This window comes from Podarcis bocagei (assembly GCF_964188305.1).
Source record: "Podarcis bocagei genome assembly, chromosome: 13".
Taxonomy (NCBI): domain Eukaryota; kingdom Metazoa; phylum Chordata; class Lepidosauria; order Squamata; family Lacertidae; genus Podarcis; species Podarcis bocagei.
In genome coordinates, this window is record NC_138138.1 from 33989285 (window position 1) to 34010272 (window position 20988).

A 20988-nucleotide genomic window follows, 5' to 3' on the forward strand; every position below is an offset into this window, starting at 1 on the left:
TTTCTTAGGCTCTTCACCCACATTATTATTTTTCAATGAGCACTTGAAGGTCTTTTCCCAGAAATCCTTGATCAAATCATTTTGTTTTTCCTCAAAAGGATTTAGACTCTGAAGAAATGTCCTGAATCCCAGGGGGTCATTTGAGTGTATAGATACAGATAAGGCACCCTGTAAATGGTGCATATTCCACCTCCTTTCATTGGTGGTTTTGAAATCCCAATGAGTTGTCACAAGCCATACTTTACCTATAGAAAGTTGTGCCATATCAAGATACCCGATCAAAATGTCCATCAAAATGGAACTACCATAGACCACAAAAACATTGGCTTTGCTTGTCATGACAATTGAAATTTTATTAAATTCACTAAGGAGCAAATCCATCATTCCTTCAGCATAAGCCAATGGCCATATCCTATGTATAAAATCAACACAGATGTAATTCAGGGTAAGCTGGGGAACTAATGCTTCCAATAAAATTTCTCCTGTAATGTATTTCATAGTAAAGAGACCAATCCATGTCCATTTGAAATGCAAAAGTAACTTGACCAACCCATTGTACTCATGGACATCATTAGGGACCATCTGGTACAGGGAATGGTACTGTCTTCTTTCAGTCACCCTTGAGTCAAGACAATTATAGGTGAACTAAAAGCAAACACATGATACGAAAAGCACAGAAAATGTGTGGATTAATGGTATGCATTGCTAATATGGATTACTTTTGTCCACAGCCACTACTTTGGGTTAAATGAATATTTCATTTACCAGGGAAAAATAATGATAGTATCTTCAGATGAAGGGCAGTATACAAATTTAATTACTACTACTGCCGCTACTACTACTACTACTACTACTACTACCAACAACAGCAGCAGCAGCAGCAGATGCATAGCAGGATATATTTCAATGACTCTCATTAGAAGCAATGGGTTAGATGCATTCTTAAACTAGTTTCACTTAGTTCATATCAATGGATATTTCAAGCTAAGGCAATCTTGATGCATTTAATTTGAAATAATCTAAATAAACATAATTTAGGGTGTAACCCACTGGTTCCTGGAAAGGTGTCTCAGTAGTCTCAGGGTTTGTCTAATATTCTTCTCCAAAGAAGTGCAGGAGCTCAACCTGCAGAGAGGGAGAAATGCCCCTCCAAGCCCCCTCTCCGCTTATCACTAAGACTAAAACTCATACAGACCAACAAACTTTGAGGCAGACTGCAGCAGAAGTGAACAGGCCTACTGCTCAGTGTCTCTAACTCAAAAAGACTGTTATTGATTGACATAACTGTAGCAACTTACACAACCGCCTCATGCACAAGTTATATGACCTCACAAGATTCTTTCTTAGAATGTTGCAGTCCTTGTGAGTATTAACCCTTTACTTAGCATTTTGGATGCTCATATCTCACACAATTTCAGTATTATCCTAAAAAAACACCCACCTGAGGAATCTTGTACATGCTTATAATAGTGGCCATATTGAAGGAGAGCTCAGTGAACTTTGTCCCAAGAATGGCCATCAGTTTGTTCTGGCGATCACATTTATAATTTGGAGCTGAAATATGCCGTGGAGAAAGTAGGTCCAGTGAGAGCTTAGAAGTAACTACAACCCTGTGCATGCTATCATAGATTCGGAAGCCCAACGTGATGTTAGGCAAAATATGGTGATTTTTGTTTATCTCCTCTACAGCAAATATCATGGCAAGAACCTCCTGGTAGTTTTTTGGTACCACACTGCAATACAAATTGGGGGGGGGGAAGCACACAGAATATTATTTCTCATATTTTTTATCACCTCCATGAAATATAACAGGCTGAACTACTTATTTATTAGCATCAATCTTCTACATCTGTTCGGAAATATCTGCTGTGCACAGAATTTTTTCTGCATTACAAATTGCAGTGTAAGCTGTCCCTTACTGCAAATCCATTGCAACGTGGCCTTTGAAAGGATTTTTGGATAGATTTATAGTCTTTTGAACAATACTTGTGTCCATGTGTCTTATTTCATCATAAAGCAGGGGACGGGGCCTCAACTCACAACACTGTAAACTTGTGCTATATTCTTTTATTTGCTCTATTTACACAAATGAATCTGGAGCAAAAACAGATTTAAAGAAGCAGTGCACCAAGGCAGCCCTTCTGCCCTCTAAAATCAGGTGTCCAGAAAGAAATTGCATAAGCATATCAGTAGAATTAAGTGAATTAAGTGATAAATTATGCACCAAGTTTGCATCTAGTAAAAAATAAACAAACCCACCTATGCTTAAAGTGCATCTAATAAAAGTTCAGAAGTACCATGATTTGCATCTCACATTTCAGATTATAAGAGAGGGAAAGACCTCTTGTTGCTTCATTATCTGTTCTTAATTCATGTGAGATAAAAAATATTAATTCTACAGAGAGGAAAAAGAAAGTGACTTACATGAGTTCCTTCTGGGGTGCTGAAGAGGACGGTTCAGATGAAATTGTAGGGAAGTGCATCATGTAAAACCGAGAAGCAATAAACCCAATGATAAGATTTCCTGGCTGAGAAAACTCCTGTGAAGTGAAGTAGGTGTTACTTACTTTGCATTGGTCAAAACGCATCTTCAGGCTGGAAAGAATTGAATGGCTCTTGCTCACAATATGAGGGGAAAAAACAAGCAGCAGTATCAATAACATCAGCATTTTGGGGACAAGAAATTACTTCCAGACACACCTCACTGTTTTCTTCAATGCCACTTTTATTCAGATGTGTTTGTTTCAACTTAATTTGACAAGATGTGACCCCATTCCTACACTGATCAGTTGGTGTAAGAAGGTGACTGCATCCGTCGCCTCCGCTCCTATTTCATGTTTTTTAGTTGATTTTAATTGATTTCTCCCCTATTTAATGCACCTCAGTTCTTAACTGCAAGATTGTACATTTTTTTCCTGCCTGCACACAGAAGTTGTGTTTTCTTTATTAGGGGGATCTATAAGTGAGGCACTGCTGGGAGAAACAGATACAGTGAGGTGCAGATTGTTCAAGCTACTCAAAATACGTTTAGTCTGGAAGAAACAACAGCACACCCAAAGACTGCAAACTTATCGTAAAACTGTTAGAGCTCAGAATGACAGGGCCTTTCCAGCCCTTTATGCTTTGTGCCAGCTCTGAGCATTGGAGAAGACTCTTATAAGTACTTCTATTCTTGTGGTTTATTTTCTCAAGGCCTTGAACATACATTTTCTGGAGTTTGTTTAGCAGGGCAATTATGTGTCCATAATTATAGGGGTGATAATCATATCCCCATCTGCAGACATTGCTGTCTCTGCTACATACAGAAAAACAACTGGAAAAACAGTGGGAGTTGAATAGTCTGGTAAACTTGTATGGCATACCCAGCAAGTGTCTCAGAAAAATTGGGGCATCCCAATTTTTATCATGAGAGACCAGTTGCATTTTTGGTCACCAAGGTCTTGCATGATTTTGCACCACAATTTTCCTTCTTGAAATCCCCCACTTTTTAAAGGGTTGGGGTCGTGCAATCTTGCACAGTGCCCGCAAACACACATTTTTAGGCACCATTCCTTGGGGAAATTGTCTTGCAAAATCATGTGAGATCGTGACAACCAAAACCACTGCCATTCATTCATGAGAAAATAATGGGAATATGTTATTCAATAAGATTTTTCCTGGATTTTTCTATCACTGTGTTGGAGGGTATGGTATTATATTTTCCAAAAATCAAAGTAGAATCAGTCACCTGTACTTAGTTCAATGTGGTTTCTATTCTCTTGGAAAGAGAGAAAAGCGATTTCTGACCTTCAGAGGAGGTGGAGTAGCGGGTTTCACGGCCCAACTAAGCACGCAGCAGCTGGAACCCAGCCCACTCACGACTGAGGGGATTCCCGGCCGTGCCACTTCCTAGCCAGCCAATCGGCTGGCTCTGGGGGTGTGGCCTGCCCAATTTGAACCAGGACGCAGCCGGGGATCTCCCTCTTTGCTGCCTGCCAGCTGTTGCTGCTTTGTCCACCCTCCCGCCCTATATGGTTTTCGTTCCTTGACCTTGCTATGGATCTTTGTTGGTCGCCGTTGAGGGGCCTGGCAAATTGGCACCAGCAACTTGCTTTTTTGCCTACCTCATAGCAAATCACCACAACTTTCTTGATATTGGTGGTTATGCATTGGTATTGCTCTGTAGATGGAAGAGGGGAGGTAGCGCCATCACCTGCCCCATATAAAGGATTCTGGGGGTTGTGGCCCTGTCCGAAGCCTATGGATGTGATGGCCTAAGGAACGCCCCCAATCTGTGACCCTGGGGGAGTTCCTAGTTGATGTGCATCAGCAGGACTTCCCCTACTGGTGGTTATCCCTTCCTGGACTTCAAGCAGATGGGCTGAAGTCGGATATAGTCTGTTAGGACCAATGCCTAAGCCAATACCGCTCATCACCTGTAACCAATAAAGTTGTGGCCTTATTTAGCCCATTAACCTTAATAATTCTGTCCTGTGTCATTATTTCCACTGGGGGATGGGAACTCACCACACAACTTAATAACATGAATAATATGCACAAATTCTAATGAATGTAAGTTGAAAAAGAACTCTGCCATGTTATTTTCCTCCCTCTATGAACATAAAATAATATGTGATAATGACTTGTCTTTGTATTAACATATATGTAGGTGGAGCAGGTATCACTTTGATTCTACCACAATTCAACCATTCTCTTATGCAAGTGGTTTATTTGCTGTGCTCCTTCACATATTGTATAAAAAGATGTGTCAGAATCATGTTGAGGTGACTTGAGACACATTTACTTTAAGGCAAGGCAAGGCCCTTGAACAGAGCGTTAGATGAGTTTTTTCCTAAATGATATTGTTTGTCCAATGGAAATAGAAAAAGAGAATAGTTTCGAAATGACTTCCCCCTTGAACATGGGGATCTTGATTCTGCAATAAGCAGGTCAGATTAAGTTTTGCTGAAGCCTTGGAGCTGTATTAATTTCTGGGAGGTAGGAGATGCAGAACAAAAATGGATCAGTCTGGTTAAATAAACAACATGTGATGTTTATGATAGAAGCACTATCAAGGTACCACTGTATATTCCTCTAGGAGGTCATTTTGCAGGGGCAAACAGAAGTATACCAGATCCATGCATTCATTTCATTGGCACTTATGAGGAAAGGCTTACTAATGTCTTGTGCCCAGCAATAGAATATAGAGGGCAAAATTAACCAGTCCAAGCATTGCCAGCATGACACTTTCATCACACCCACAATAAATAAATGCAATATTCATTAAATATGTGTTATGGTAACTATGATCTGAACACAGTGTGTTGCTAGCATGTGCTGAATGTCAATGACATTAACAGGTATGATTATCATTTCTCCAGTGTGTTGTTGACTTCTGAAGTTGTATCACGCATAACAAAAGTGCTAGAAGATTTTTTTTTCTTTCCACCAGAATCATTGACATATTATTTTGTCCTTTGATGAATAATAAGTAGCCAGCGTTATATAGCCTGGTAGATTCAGATCTGACCAGTACTAGAGTTAAGTTCATCCACAGAGCATTCAGATTTCATTAGAGGTTTTTAAGCAAATATTGGATGGCCACCTGCCATCTATGCTTTAGTTGAGATTCCTGCAGTGCGGAGGGTTGAACTAGATGACCCTTGTTGCCCTTCCAACCTTGTAATTCTATGATTCTGTAATAGCTTTCCCCAAACATCCTAAGCTCTACAAATAGCTTCATATAAATGCTAATTAGCATTATGAACAAAACAGTGGCCTGTGATACATCATGACACTGGGTACTGAAGCAAAAGCAATCAATACATCAATAAAGTCACATGTGTTGGTGAAAATAACATACAGATGCATTCTATTGAGGTAAATTTCTTGTAAAAGTTTTTTAGGGGGAAATTACATTGCAATTAGTATATTAGAAGAAACTTACACAAAAATGCTGCTGAATTCTCTGGAGAAGGTTTGATAGCAGCAGCAATCATCATCATCATCATTTATTATTTATACCCCACCCATCTGGCAGAGTTTCATATTTGACAGAGAATCACACCTCATCTGACTACAACATCAGAAAGCTCATGGTTCAGTAAGACTCTAACTTGCTGTTTGGTCTATCAACAAGTCTTAAGCTTGTGCTGCATAAGAATAGTGTATCAACTAGTGCTAGATTATGAAACTAGGATGCATATATTAAAGTGATTTACTACATATAAGTGTATTAACAAATGTGAGAGTGAATAAAACATTGAAAGGACATTCTTTGTCTGTCTTCTCTTGGGTCTATGAAAAGGAGTAATGGTGCTGACTTGGCGCTGCATAATAACTCTTACTACAATCACTGTGGTCTAAACCACTGAGCCTCTTGGTCTTGCTGATCAGAAGGTCGGCAGTTTGAGGCCCCGTGACAAAGGAAACTCCAGTTGCTTTGTCCCAGGTTCTGCCAACCTAGCAGTTCAAAAGCATGCCAGTGCAAGTAGATAAATAGGTACCACTGCAATGGGAAGGTAACAGCGTTTCCGTTGGCCAGAAGCAGTTTAGCCATGCTGGCCACATGACCCGGAAAGGTGTCTGTGGACAAATGCTGGCTCCCTCGATCTGAAGCAAGATGAGGGTTGCAAACCCACAGTTGCCTTGGACAGGACTTAACCTTCCAGGGGTCCTTCACCTTTTTTACCTTTACATGCCAACCATAAGAATATGCATAGATTGAAAACCCAACATCAGTAACACTTGGTGGCTGTTGACTCTTAAGAAGGGTGATTAATTTGAGTTATATTCTAAGTGGGTCAGCTTGTTTGGGCAGGGGGAGATAGATGGAAAGAAACAACGCACCCATCCAGACTGGTGTTTTATTGTGGGGTTATTCTGCAGCATGTTCTTGACACAACAATAGTGCATTATTTGTATACTTATTCTTATTAAAACCATCAGGTAACTTTTTGGCTAGGACAGCCAGAATGAAACTCACGAAAGCCAAAAAACCCATATAACCCAAGACACAATTAAACACGGTAGCTGAACCCTCATTGCATTCAAATATGAATCAGCCATTCAGTGACTGCATGTCTGTATCTGGGAATGGAAGGGAAGTACTTAACTAAAGAGTACAGGTGCCAGCTTAACAAGGTCCATACACAAGGTCCAGGTAAGGGAGTCTGCTGAACTACTCCTGTGGGGACCACCAGACACACCTTGCTTCTTTATGGGTTTCTCCTCCCTCCCCTGGCTCAATGTTTCCAAGGACCCTGTCTTCCTACTCCCAATTCAGGCTCAACAGCAGCAGCAGCAGCAACTCCAGCCCCCTCCCCCTTGACATAGGCAGGTAGTCAGAGCTGTAAGTAGGTGATCTTGCGCCCCTGGCAGAACTGTCCACATTGCGCCCCCTAGCCATGAACAAATTAGCTCTTCTTTCCACCTTTCCTCCAACCCCAACCCCTCCACCCATTCAATTCACCCTCTATTTAAAACCATTTCTTATGAGGCAATAATCAATATTTATATGTAAGGACATATTTTTTAGCCAATTATGTGCCCCCCATTGCCTGTGCCCCATCTTGGGGGCCCACCTTGCCACACCCTAGCTACGGCCCTGCAGATAGGCAGGTAGTTTCCTTCCTCCTCCTCCTCTTCTCTTCCTCCTCCTCCTTGTCCTGGCTGCCCTTTCCCTTCCCTTCCTACTGCTGGAATTCCTGGGAAATCACCACAGACCAGCAGCAAATTGCTTACATACAGGAACTGGTCCATGAACCACCATTTTCAGTAGCGTTTTTCCAACAGAGAGAAAATAACAATAATATTATTACCATCAGTCTCTATTTTATATTTATTATTGGAATACTTCTTTCAGTCAATAATTCTGTTCGGCTGATGAGTATGAAGAGAATAAATATGCAACTTCACTTTGTGGATCTTGACTTGCAAATAATTTCACTAAAATGTCAAAGAAAAGGTCTATTAAGATCGTTGAGAATAATTTTCAGGTCAAGAAAGCTTTAGAAAACTTTAGAAAGGATGTTTCTCGGTATATTTAACCTGTGTGAAGTACTGTATGTGTCGGTCATTATACTATTCATTTTACCATTCAGATAGCATACTTGAAAGGGGGGGGGAGTTCCACCTGTTTTTAATTCTCATATAACTTAGTCTTTTCCTGATTTTAGTTGCTCCCTGTTATTCAAGTCAGCCCTGAACAAAATAACATAGCATTTAGGGGAAAAGATGCAAAGCAGTAACCCAGCACTGGAGGATAAGATAGAGAAGATCTCCACAGCCACCATGTATTTTCCTTTGGTGCTCAGGTAGGCAGGAACAAAGGACAACCAAACACTGCAGAACACCATCATGCTGAAAGTGATAAATTTGGCTTCATTGAAAGTGTCTGGCAACCTCCTAGCAAGGTATGCCACCGTGAAGCTGACAAGGGCCAGGAAGCACATATAGCCCAAGACACTATAAAACATGACAGTTGAGCCTTCGTTACACTCTGCTATAATTTCCCCATTGACGGAGTACATGTCTGTATCTGCGTATGGGGGAGAAATACTCAACCAAAGAGTACAAATTCCTGCTTGAATAAAGGAGCCTGAAAACATGATAGAGTTTGTCAGCTTTTTCCCCATCCATTTTCTTATTCTAGATCCTGGTCTAGTAGCCATAAATGCCAGGACTACAGTGATGGTTTTAGCTAACAAGCTGGAAAGAGCAAGAGAAAATATGATGCCAAAAGTTGTTTGTCGGAGTAAGCAAATTAGCTGTCCAGGTTTTCCAATAAAAAGCAAGCAGCAGAGGAAACACAGTAGGAGGGATACGAGAAGAATGTAGGTGACACTTCGGTTGTTGGCTTTGACGATGGGTGTGTTCTGGTGCTTCACAAATATTATTATCACCAAAGCTGTGATCAGAGCAAGAGCAAGAGCAGACAAAGCTAAAGTCATCCCTAAAGGTTCCTCGTATGAAAGGTAGGTTATGACTTTGGGAATGCATTGGTTCTGGTGGAAGTTTGAGTATTGATCTTCTGGACATTCGGTGCAGGCATCCATATCTAGAATAAAATTTTAAAAAATTGGATACTTTTATAGTCATTGTTAGAGCTGCATTAAATCTCTCCTCATTTCCAAGTTCATTAGCCAAGGGTTGTCATTCATCTGCAACCTCCTCACATGTGAAGACTATCCATCTTTGCTTTTAAGCAAAGAACAGTTCCATCAGATGTGACATATCAGCAAAAAAGGTGTTTTGAGGTATATGGCACATTATTCCTAGGCCAGAACTGGGGGGAAGCTATGCCAGCCCTGGAAGAACTAGCAGAAAGCATAAAACTAATTTCAAAATTCACAGCCACCTTTCACCCTAATAAGCATGCTGTTATAACACTGGTCTTAAGATCTACGTTGGCTCCCAGCACATTTCTGATCACAATTCAGGCCCTGTATATAGGAATATGTATATATTCAGGCCCTGTTCATCTCAGACAATAATGTCCAGCTCTGAGGGCCTTCTGGTTAGTCGAAGAGCTTCATGCTCCGGCACCAGGGAGCGGAGAGCAGGTGGGGACGGGGCTGGTGCGCATTCTGGGGCGGGGTATACTGCCTGCAGGGGCGTGGCACCCAGCACACCCTGCCGGGGGCTGTGCATTCCACCCACACTCCTCTTCCTCTGCCAGTGCTTCTGGTGGTTCCCTCACTGCTAGTAATGAAGTTATAGGGAACCAGGCAGAGGGCTTTCTTGGTGGTGGCACCTGCCCAGTGGAATGACATCTCATCAGATGTCAAACAGTTAAACAATGACGCAACTTTTTAAAGACATTTGTTGGAAGCCACCCAGAGTGGCTTTTATTATAAGTAATAAAAAATCATTCTATTGATTCACATGTTTTACTTATTTGAAGAAATAAATTGAGATTAATAGGTTCTCAGATCATGTAATTTCAGTTTCTCAATATACATATTTTTTTTCTTTTTGTTTTTGCTTTATATCTATTTTTCTATGGTGGGGTTAATAAAAATGGAATAAGTAATACATATTGAATTTTTTTGTTATATATATCATTGGAAAATTATAATGAAGATGAATTTTTGAAAATTCAGCTTCCCCTGGCTGTGATGTGTCTCACAATAAAGTTCTGTAGTGAAATAAAGAATCAGAGATGTTACTTCCAATACCAGTAGTTAGCAAACGATATATAAGAAAACCCATTTGGTGTCCTTCTAAGGCCCTTGCCAGAATTGCTGATATCAGAACATGAAAGTCTAAATAGTAGCTTGTTTTACTACATGTCTTAAATTTGGACTGGGCTACTTCTGAAAAGCAATTGTTTAAATTGTTGGTGGAAATTGTACTGCATATGGAATATTTTCATCATTCAAACAAGATGATGCACATTTTAAGCATGATTATTTCCCCCCTTTAAAGCTGTATGGTGGGTTTCAATGTAGCACTCTGTGGACCAAGCACATGGTGAATGAAGTCCCTTCGGGCAATGGCACTTCCACCCTTCTCCTTCCCCTATTCTCTATGAACTCCATAATTATTCCTTGGAGCCTTGTGGGAAACCTAGAATGGGTTTAGGTGCTGCAGGGGGGAAACAGCAGGGAGGTTCCATTGCATGCACAGGCCTTGTTCTGCACGCACAACAACTTAGCTGAATACCAAATATAGTCACGTCAGTCTTGCTGGATAATTGTGGAATTCATTCTGCACTTACTAATATTCAATTTATTACTCACGCTTTACCAACAGATCCCAACAGATGCAACATTTTAAAACTGTACATTAAAAACAGTTATGATACTGTTAAACTAATTAGTAGTACAGGAATGTACTGAAAACACCTACCTTAAGTTTCAAAGGCACATTGATCTCTGTGACAACCATATCTCCTACCTGTCTGGTTAGAAATCTTCCCTTCTGGACAAGGAACACATTCACAACAGCAAAAAGGCTCCCCTTCCTTCTTTTTCCTATTGTATCCAGGACGGCACTTGTCATTACAAAGGGAAGTGGGAAGAATCTATAAATAAATGCCCAATTTTATCATTTTCATTACAATTCACATTTCATTGAATATCACCACACATTGAATAATAGACTTATCTTTCCCCCTTCCATGCTTCCATTTATTTATCAATTAAGACTACATATTCTAATTCCCCTTTTATTCAATTATTCCCCCACTATAATTTTAAGAATTTAAACTGCTACATTTACATTAATCCTGCTAACACTTTATCTTGCTTTGCATAATTCTTGAGGTATTTTCCTCTTTTTCTTAAACACGCCATCTTCCTGATTTCTTATTCTGTTGGTTAAATTTGCCAATTCTGCATATTCCAATAACTTTATCTGCCACTCCTCCTTTGTTGGGTTCATTCTCTCTTTCTATTTCTGAGCATTTACCTCAGACTGCTGTAATTGCTTAAAGAAATTCTGCAGTTCTGCGAAGACTTCTGTTCCTAATATACCTTGTTAGAAGGTTTCTGGTCTTTTTATAACATTTTTTCATTTCATTATTTATCACCTCCCTGAATTCCTGCGGAATTCTACATGTCCACCACATATGATAAAAAGTACCCTCCCTTTCTTGACACTTGCAACAGGTACCTAATTCTGATTTATATATTTTCGCTAATTTACTCAGCATAAAATACAGCCTATATATAATCTTCATGAAGTTTTCTTTCAACGTATCACAATCTGTAAATTTTAAATCCTTACTCCACTGACCCATGCCAGTCTGGTTTCATGCCTGGTTATGAGGAGAAGGAGAGGGGGCATGTCAATGGCTTTTGATGCCCTTGGCCATGGTATCCTTCTGAGTTGACGTAATGGACTCTACTTCTTTGTAACATCTGAAACAAGGGGGGCTGTAGACCTGGTGTCTATGTGGGGAATCCCTTGAGGCTGGTCAAGAGGCTGAAGCTGATGCAAATTGCTTGACTGCTTACTGGGACACAGTATTGGCAACCAGTCACACCACTGCTGAGAGAATGGCACTGGCTACCAATTTGCTGCTGGCCCATGATTAAGGTGCTGGTCTTCTTCTGATGCCCAGAGATGATGTTGAAGGGTTTGTGGAAGTGATCAAAGGATTAGCACTCCTGAAACTGATTCTGAAAGAGACATAGACTTGAATTCCCTAGTAGGAAAATACAATGCTGTGATATTGCTGGTTCTAATCCCATTGGGGCCTGGGGAGATTTGATGGGGAATGATATCCCCATATATTTTCCTGCTCGTATTTTATAAAATTACTAGCTGGAGACTGAGTAAGCAGCATACTGCAGGGCCATCTTAGTTTTAATGTTCCATTTTTTGAATCCCCTTCCTAAGTAGTTCTGCTGCCAACCATTTACTCTTTTGCTGGCAGTTGAAAACACTAATCTTTCAGAAGGCCAGCTGCTATTCATTTATTCTTTGCCTTTTTATTTTCTGTGTTCAATTAAATTATTTTTATTGTTTTATTTCTGTATTATGAATGGTGCATTTGATTGATTTGCTGATGTTTTATCTGTAACCATCCCTGGGATCATGTGAGGAAGGATGGGAAATCAATGGAAATACTATACATCTGAAATTAGGGCTATGAACCAATTTCCTATGCTTACTGTGAATATATCTACAGATTAGCCTTACTTTGCAAGCATTTCCTGAGTCTCCAGTGACCCTCTTTAAATGAAACCAACCCAGGGTACATGTTGGAAGTTGGAGGTCTTGAAACCTTTTGCTGATTGCAGAATGGGGTGCACTAATTGGAGTGTATGTAACAATATGGAAAAAAGTCGTCAGGCACATTTGAACAATCCATTTCCAGTTATTTGGAAGAAAAAGATTTACAAGTCTTCCTAGCTCACCTGGTTAAATGTTCTATGCCACACAATGCGTTCATCCTGAATGGTTAACTCCTTGCCTGGAGGAGCTTGACGATCCAGCCTTCCAATTTTGACTCTACCAAAAGATTGATTTGGAAACATTACCCAGTTGGTCACATCAAATCCTGCCATTATCTCTCCATGTTCGTTAAGCTGTATTGTCTCTCCAGCACTGTTGTTGAATGTGAGATTTCTTAGAAAGGGATGGAGCTACATTCAAAAAATATAGAAAGGGGTAAAATGTTTGAATCCTCAGAGTGGTGAATACAACCATAATTTTCAGAGAGGTGTGCACTAGTTGTGTGTGTGTAGCCAGTCCAGACATTTTATGAAATAAAAAACCCTTAATCTAGTTTCACCATAAAAAATAATTCTAAAGTTAATTCATAAAATAGTACAGAATATTGGCAGTTTTGTTTAAAAACAGTAAAGTTTTGAAAGGTTCAGTTCATCATCTTGATTTAAAATTGCATCCTATTGTAAACAAACATAGACAAAAACTAGGTTCTCAATCTTAGGAATTATCATGCAGCGTTTGCTTACTATCCTAGCCAATGAACTCATGTAAGGAAGTTGTGCCATCACTCTCTACCAGAAACTGCCAGAATAAAACTATGGGTCTTCAGAGCCACACCCATTGCAGGTCATCAGCATAGCATAAGAAAGTTGGTCTTTGAGGAACAGCCTGTCACACCTGAGTAATAGTTATTTTTCAGGTAGGCAGCCTGGTCTCTGGCAGCTAACGTATTAGGAGTCATCACTTCTGCATACTTGGAGGTGGGTCAGCCTCCACCTGATTCAGTAAAAGTGTCAAAAACCTGTTAATCCCTCTCAGGATCCATCACACAAAACTGGACAACAATAGGTTCAGAAGTATCCAAATGTATCAATGAAGACAAAGGAATAATTTTTCAAGTGCAGGCAAAAACTCAACATGATGAGGATGCTTTCTAATAAAAGATGAAAAAGTAAAAAAAAATACTCCTGTTTATTTCTTTAAATAAGTGTTCCTGGTATATTAGCCAGCAGTGAGAATGTTATCAGCAGCCCTGGAAAATGCAGAATTGTATACTCAACCTATAATAGGGTCTATCAGAGACGTCAGTAGGGGAAGACAACCAGACCAATATTTGCTCATTTATGAGGTATGACAGAAAAGTGGATGCATTATTAGTGAAAGTGCTATGTATAACACAGCAAACAGGGAAGCCATCAATTCTCTCCAAGCTATTTGATAGGAAAGAAAAAGCCTTAAATGTAAGATCTGTTTATGTACATGAGATATATATTTTTTTACACAGCTGTGGAATAATATGGTATTCTAGGCCACACAAGAGCAGAAAATGCTGTGCTGTGGGTAAAATTACCTCCCATGGCTGCAGATTCTGCAAATCCACTCTAGCCACCTGTGATTTTTGTTTGAATCTAGATTGATAAATAGCATGTAGAGCATGTGCCACTGCGTGAGGAACATTGTACACAGCATAGCTGCTGCCAGTCATGCTCATTTCAAAGATTTGTAATGGAAGACTCTCCAATTTCTCCTCCTCAGTGCAACGTTTCTTAGGCTCTTCACCCACATTATTATTTTTCAATGAGCACTTGAAGGTCTTTTCCCAGAAATCCTTGATCAAATCATTTTGTTTTTCCTCAAAAGGATTTAGACTCTGAAGAAATGTCCTGAATCCCAGGGGGTCATTTGAGTGTATAGATACAGATAAGGCACCCTGTAAATGGTGCATATTCCACCTCCTTTCATTGGTGGTTTTGAAATCCCAATGAGTTGTCACAAGCCATACTTTACCCATAGGAAGTTGTGCCATATCAAGATACCCGATCAAAATGTCCATCAAAATGGAACTACCATAGACCACAAAAACATTGGCTTTGCTTGTCATGACAATTGAAATTTTATTAAATTCACTAAGGAGCAAATCCATCATTCCTTCAGCATAAGCCAATGGCCATATCCTATGTATAAAATCAACACAGATGTAATTCAGGGTAAGCTGGGGAACTAATGCTTCCAATAAAATTTCTCCTGTAATGTATTTCATAGTAAAGAGACCAATCCATGTCCATTTGAAATGCAAAAGTAACTTGACCAACCCATTGTACTCATGGACATCATTAGGGACCATCTGGTACAGGGAATGGTACTGTCTTCTTTCAGTCACCCTTGAGTCAAGACAATTATAGGTGAACTAAAAGCAAACACATGATACGAAAAGCACAGAAAATGTGTGGATTAATGGTATGCATTGCTAATATGGATTACTTTTGTCCACAGCCACTACTTTGGGTTAAATGAATATTTCATTTACCAGGGAAAAATAATGATAGTATCTTCAGATGAAGGGCAGTATACAAATTTAATTACTACTACTGCCGCTACTACTACTACTACTACTACTACTACTACTACTACCAACAACAGCAGCAGCAGCAGCAGATGCATAGCAGGATATATTTCAATGACTCTCATTAGAAGCAATGGGTTAGATGCATTCTTAAACTAGTTTCACTTAGTTCATATCAATGGATATTTCAAGCCAAGGCAATCTTGATGCATTTAATTTGAAATAATCTAAATAAACATAATTTAGGGTGTAACCCACTGGTTCCTGGAAAGGTGTCTCAGTAGTCTCAGGGTTTGTCTAATATTCTTCTCCAAAGAAGTGCAGGAGCTCAACCTGCAGAGAGGGAGAAACCCCCCTCCAAGCCCCCTCTCCGCTTATCACTAAGACTAAAACTCATACAGACCAACAAACTTTGAGGCAGACTGCAGCAGAAGTGAACAGGCCTACTGCTCAGTGTCTCTAACTCAAAAAGACTGTTATTGATTGACATAACTGTAGCAACTTACACAACCGCCTCATGCACAAGTTATATGACCTCACAAGATTCTTTCTTAGAATGTTGCAGTCCTTGTGAGTATTAACCCTTTACTTAGCATTTTGGATGCTCATATCTCACACAATTTCAGTATTATCCTAAAAAAACACCCACCTGAGGAATCTTGTACATGCTTATAATAGTGGCCATATTGAAGGAGAGCTCAGTGAACTTTGTCCCAAGAATGGCCATCAATTTGTTCTGGCGATCACATTTATAATTTGGAGCTGAAATATGCCGTGGAGAAAGTAGGTCCAGTGAGAGCTTAGAAGTAACTACAACCCTGTGCATGCTATCATAGATTCGGAAGCCCAACGTGATGTTAGGCAAAATATGGTGATTTTTGTTTATCTCCTCTACAGCAAATATCATGGCAAGAACCTCCTGGTAGTTTTTTGGTACCACACTGCAATACAAATTGGGGGGGGGGGGAGCACACAGAATATTATTTCTCATATTTTTTTATCACCTCCATGAAATATAACAGGCTGAACTACTTATTTATTAGCAACAATCTTCTACATCTGTTAGGAAATATCTGCTGTGCACAGAATTTTTCCTGCATTACAAATTGCAGTGTAAGCTGTCCCTTACTGCAAATCCATTGCAACATGGCCTTTGTAAGGATTTTTGGATAGATTTATAGTCTTTTGAACAATACTTGTGTCCATGCGTCCTATTTCATCATAAAGCAGGGGACGGGGCCTCAACTCACAACACTGTAAACTTGTGCTATATTCTTTTATTTGCTCTATTTACACAATTGAATCTGGAGAAAAAACAGATTTAAAGAAGCAGTGCACCAAGGCAGCCCTTCTGCCCTCTAAAATCAGGTGTCCAGAAAGAAATTGCATAAGCATATCAGTAGAATTAAGTGATAAAATATGCACCAAGTTTGCATCTAGTAAAAAATAAACAAACCCACCTATGCTTAAAGTGCATCTAATAAAAGTTCAGAAGTAACATGATTTGCATCTCACATTTCAGATTATAAGAGAGGGAAAGAGCTCTTGTTGCTTCATTATCTGTTCTTACTTCATGTGAGATAAAAAATATTAATTCTACAGAGAGGAAAAAGAGGGTGACTTACATGAGTTCCTTCTGGGGTGCTGAAGAGGACGGTTCAGATGAAATTGTAGGGAAGTGCATCATGTAAAACCGAGAAGCAATAAACCCAATGACAAGATTTCCTGGCTGAGAAAACTCCTGTGAAGTGAAGTAGGTTTTACTTACTTTGCATTGGTCAAAACGCATCTTCAGGCTGGAAAGAATTGAATGGCTCTTGCTCACAATATGAGGGGAAAAAACAAGCAGCAGTATCAATAACATCAGCATTTTGGGGACAAGAAATTACTTCCAGACACACCTCACTGTTTTCTTCAATGCCACTTTTATTCAGATGAGTTTGTTTCAACTTAATATGACAAGATGTGACCCCATTCCTACACTGATCAGTTGGTGTAAGAAGGTGACTGCATCCATCTCCTCCGCTCCTATTTCATGTTCTTTTAATTGATTTTAATTGATTTCTCCCCTATTTAATGCACCTCAGTTCTTAACTGCAAGATTGTACATTTTTTTCCTGCCTGCACACAGAAGTTGTGTTTTCTTTATTAGGGGGATCTATAAGTGAGGCACTGCTGGGAGAAACAGATACTGTGAGGTGCAGATTGTTCAAACTACTCAAAATACGTTTAATCTGGAAGAAAAAACAGCACACCCAAAGACTGCAAACTTTTCGTAAAACTGTTAGAGCTCAGAATGACAGGGCCTTTCCTGCCCTTTATGCTTTGTGCCAGCTCTGAGCATTGGAGAAGACTCTTATAAGTACTTCTATTCTTGTGGTTTATTTTCTCAAGGCCTTGAACATACATTTTCTGGAGTTTGTTTAGCGGGGCAATTATGTGTCCATAATTATAGGGGTGATAATTATCTCCCCATCTGCAGACATTGCTGTCTCTGCTACATACAGAAAAACAACTGGAAAAACAGTGGGAGTTGAATAGTCTGGTAAACTTGTATGGCATACCCAGCAAGTGTCTCAGAAAAATTGGGACATCCCAATTTTTATCATGAGAGACCAGTTGCATTTTTGGTCACCAAGGTCTTGCATGATTTTGCACCACAATTTTCCCTCTTGAAATCCCCCACTTTTTAAAGGGTTGGGGTCGTGCAATCTTGCACGGTGCCCGCAAACACACATTTTTAGGCAACATTTCTTGGGGAAATTGTCTTGCAAAATCAAGTGAGATCATGACAACCAAAACCACTGCCATTCATTCATGAGAAAATAATGGGAATATGTTATTCAATAAGATTTTTCCTGAATTTTTCTATCACTGTGTTGGAGGGTATGGTATTATATTTTCCAAAAATCAAAGTAGAATCATTCTCCTGTACTTAGTTCAATGTGGTTTCTATTCTCTTGGAAAGAGAGAAAAGCGATTTCTGACCTTCAGAGGAGGTGGAGTAGCGGGTTTCACGGCCCAACTACGCACGCGGCAGCCGGAACCCAGCCCCCTCCCGATTGAGGGGATTCCCGGCCATGCCACTTCCTGGCCAGCCAATCGGCTGGCTCTGGGGGTGTGGCCTGCCCGATTTGAACCAGGACGCAGCCGGGGATCTCCCTCTTTGCTGCCTGCCAGCTGTTGCTGCTTTCCCCACCCTCCCGCTCTATAAGGTTTTCATTCCTTGACCTTGCTATGGATCTTGGTTGGTCGCCGTTGAGGGGCCTGGCAAATTGGCACCAGCAACTTGGTTTTTGCCTACCTCATAGCAAATCACCACAACTTTCTTGATATTGGTGGTTATGCATTGGTATTGCTCTGTAGATGGAAGAGGGGAGGTAGCGCCATCACCTGCCCCATATAAAGGATTCCGGGGGGCGTGGCCCTGTCCGAAGCCTATGGATGTGATGGCCTTTGGAACGCCCCCAATCTGTGACCCTGGGGGAGTTCCTAGTTGATGTGCATCAGCAGGACTTCCCCTACTGGTGGTTAACCCTTCCTGGACTTCAAGCGGATGGGCTGAAGTCGGATATAGTCTGTTAGGACCAATGCCTAAGCCAATACCGCTCATCACCTGTAACCAATAAAGTTGTGGCCTTATTTAGCCCATTAACCTTAATAATTCTGTCCTGTGTCATTATTTCCACTGGGGGACGGGAACTCGCCACACAACTTAATAACATGAATAATATGCACAAATTCTAATGAATGTAAGTTGAAAAAGAACTCTGCCATGTTATTTTCCTCCCTCTATGAACATAAAATAATATGTGATAATGACTTGTCTTTGTATTAACATATATGCAGGTGGAGCAGGTATCTCTTTGATTCTACCACAATTCAACCAGTCTCTTATGCAAGTGGTTTATTTGCTGTGCTCCTTCACATATTGTATAAAAAGATGTGTCAGAATCATGTTGAGGTGACTTGAGACACATTTACTTTAAGGCAAGGCAAGGCCCTTGAACAGAGCGTTAGATGAGTTTTTTCCTAAATGATATTGTTTGTCCAATGGAAATAGAAAAAGAGAATAGTTTCGAAATGACTTCCCCCTTGAACATGGGGATCTTGATTCTGCAATAAGCAGGTCAGATTAAGTTTTGCTGAAGCTTTGGAGCTGTATTAATTTCTGGGAGGTAGGAGATGCAGATAAGGACCCTTTGTAGAACAAAAATGGATCAGTCTGGTTAAATAAACAACATGTGATGTTTATGATAGAAGCACTATCAAGGTACCACTGTATATTCCTCTAGGAGGTCATTTTGCAGGGGCAAACAGAAGTATACCAGATCCATGCATTCATTTTATTGGCACTTATGAGGAAAGGCTTACTAATGTCTTGTGCCCAGCAATAGAATATAGAGGGCAAAATTAACCAGTCCAAGCATTGCCAGCATGACACTTTCATCACACCCACAATAAATAAATGCAATATTCATTAAATATGTGTTATGGTAACTATGATCTGAACACATTACAAAAATGTGTGTGTGTGTGTGTGACAGAGAGAGAGAAGGAGAGAGGAGGTGGAAGAGGAGGATGGTGTCTTAAATACCCTCGCCAATCACAATCTGTGAAGGCTGTTCCATGAAAGAGGGTGTATTATAGAGGAACACGACTTGAGAAACAATCCCACCAATGAAAAGGTCACCTCCTTGGTAAAATTCATAAGGAATAGGGAGATGCGGAATAGGGAGACAATCATCATGTATGCTGCAATTAATGAAATGTGTCTTGCATACAACAACAACAACAACAACAACAACAACAAATCCGTTTATTGTGAGGACCATGCCTGTACACAAACATCAACACAACAATAGTTAAAAATATTAAAATTCATTAGATACTATGCCAACAAAACCTTCATCCCACAAAATAGAAAGAGAGGAAAAACAAGCAACGAGTTAAACAGACGATGAAGGGGTCTTTACATTGTCATCCATAAATCTTTCCCTGGCTTTCATGGCCTTCATCACAAAAACCGCTACCACATGGGTAATACGTGGGTTTGCATCAACTAACAAAAATTTTACTCTATCTTCAGGATTGGTTATAGAGTCGGGTATAATTTGCAGCAATGCGTCTCTAAAGCCCGAATAGATGGGGCAATAGAGGAGGTAATGTGTAAGATCCTCTTTAATTTTCATAAGGCAAGGGCATAAACGATGTTCTACTGGGGTTTTTGTGAATCTACCAGTCAGATATGCAGTTGGCAATGTTTGAAACCGTGCCATAGTGAAAGCTCTCCGAAGGGTGGGATCAGTGATCTCCGCCAAGTAGTTGGCACAGATTTTAACTGCTTTTACTCGGGGAAACCAGTAGGAAAACCCAGAGTTCTTTATCTTTGTGGAGTCCAAGAAGGCGTCTTTTTCAAAGATCCATTCCCGAACTTTATCTGGGCTCCACAATTTGAGGGTATTAAACTCAGGTAGATTGTATCTGGATAGGATATCTAGTAGGTTTTTACGCCAAGTAGTATTATTTTGTAATGATACAAAGGCTTGTTTAGCCAATAAGGTGTTCGGGGCATCTGCGAGGTTGGTGAAAAAACGCAGGAATCTTAAGTGGGCCCTGGCAGACACAGAAGGTAATCCTACTTCCACTCTTAGGAGAGCTGCCGGAGTACTCTGAGGGAGGCCTAGAATTCTTCTGAGGTAAAAATTTTGGAAGATTTCAAGCCGTTCTAACAGCTTCTGATTCCATCCCCAGAGTTCTACTCC

The 20988-nt window shown here is 40.2% G+C and overlaps 1 protein-coding gene across 1 annotated transcript; it reads right to left on the reverse strand.

Annotated features, from left to right (window-relative positions):
- Positions 1 to 270: 270 nt before the first annotated feature.
- Positions 271 to 10913, reverse strand: LOC308570595 (vomeronasal type-2 receptor 26-like). Its single transcript, XM_081165520.1, has 3 exons — positions 10831 to 10913; positions 2425 to 2540; positions 271 to 1733 (listed from the first exon to the last, which is right to left on the reverse strand). Exons 1-3 carry the CDS (start codon positions 10867 to 10869, stop codon positions 1421 to 1423), a joined length of 468 nt encoding a protein of 155 aa, XP_081021646.1. The 5' UTR covers positions 10870 to 10913; the 3' UTR covers positions 271 to 1420.
- Between the last annotated feature and the right edge of the window lie 10075 nt (positions 10914 to 20988).

What these genes read in the sequence shown, in the direction of transcription:
- LOC308570595 (XM_081165520.1), bottom strand. Translation starts at nt 10,869, where the DNA reads ATGGTTGTCACAGAGATCAATGTGCCTTTGAAACTTAAG. An exon ending in ATGTGCCTTTGAAACTTAAG is followed by an intron (nt 2,541 to 10,830) that starts GTAGGTGTTTTC and finishes TTCACTTCACAG; the next exon opens with GAGTTTTCTCAGCCAGGAAA. An exon ending in GCACCCCAGAAGGAACTCAT is followed by an intron (nt 1,734 to 2,424) that starts GTAAGTCACTTT and finishes TTTGTATTGCAG; the next exon opens with TGTGGTACCAAAAAACTACC.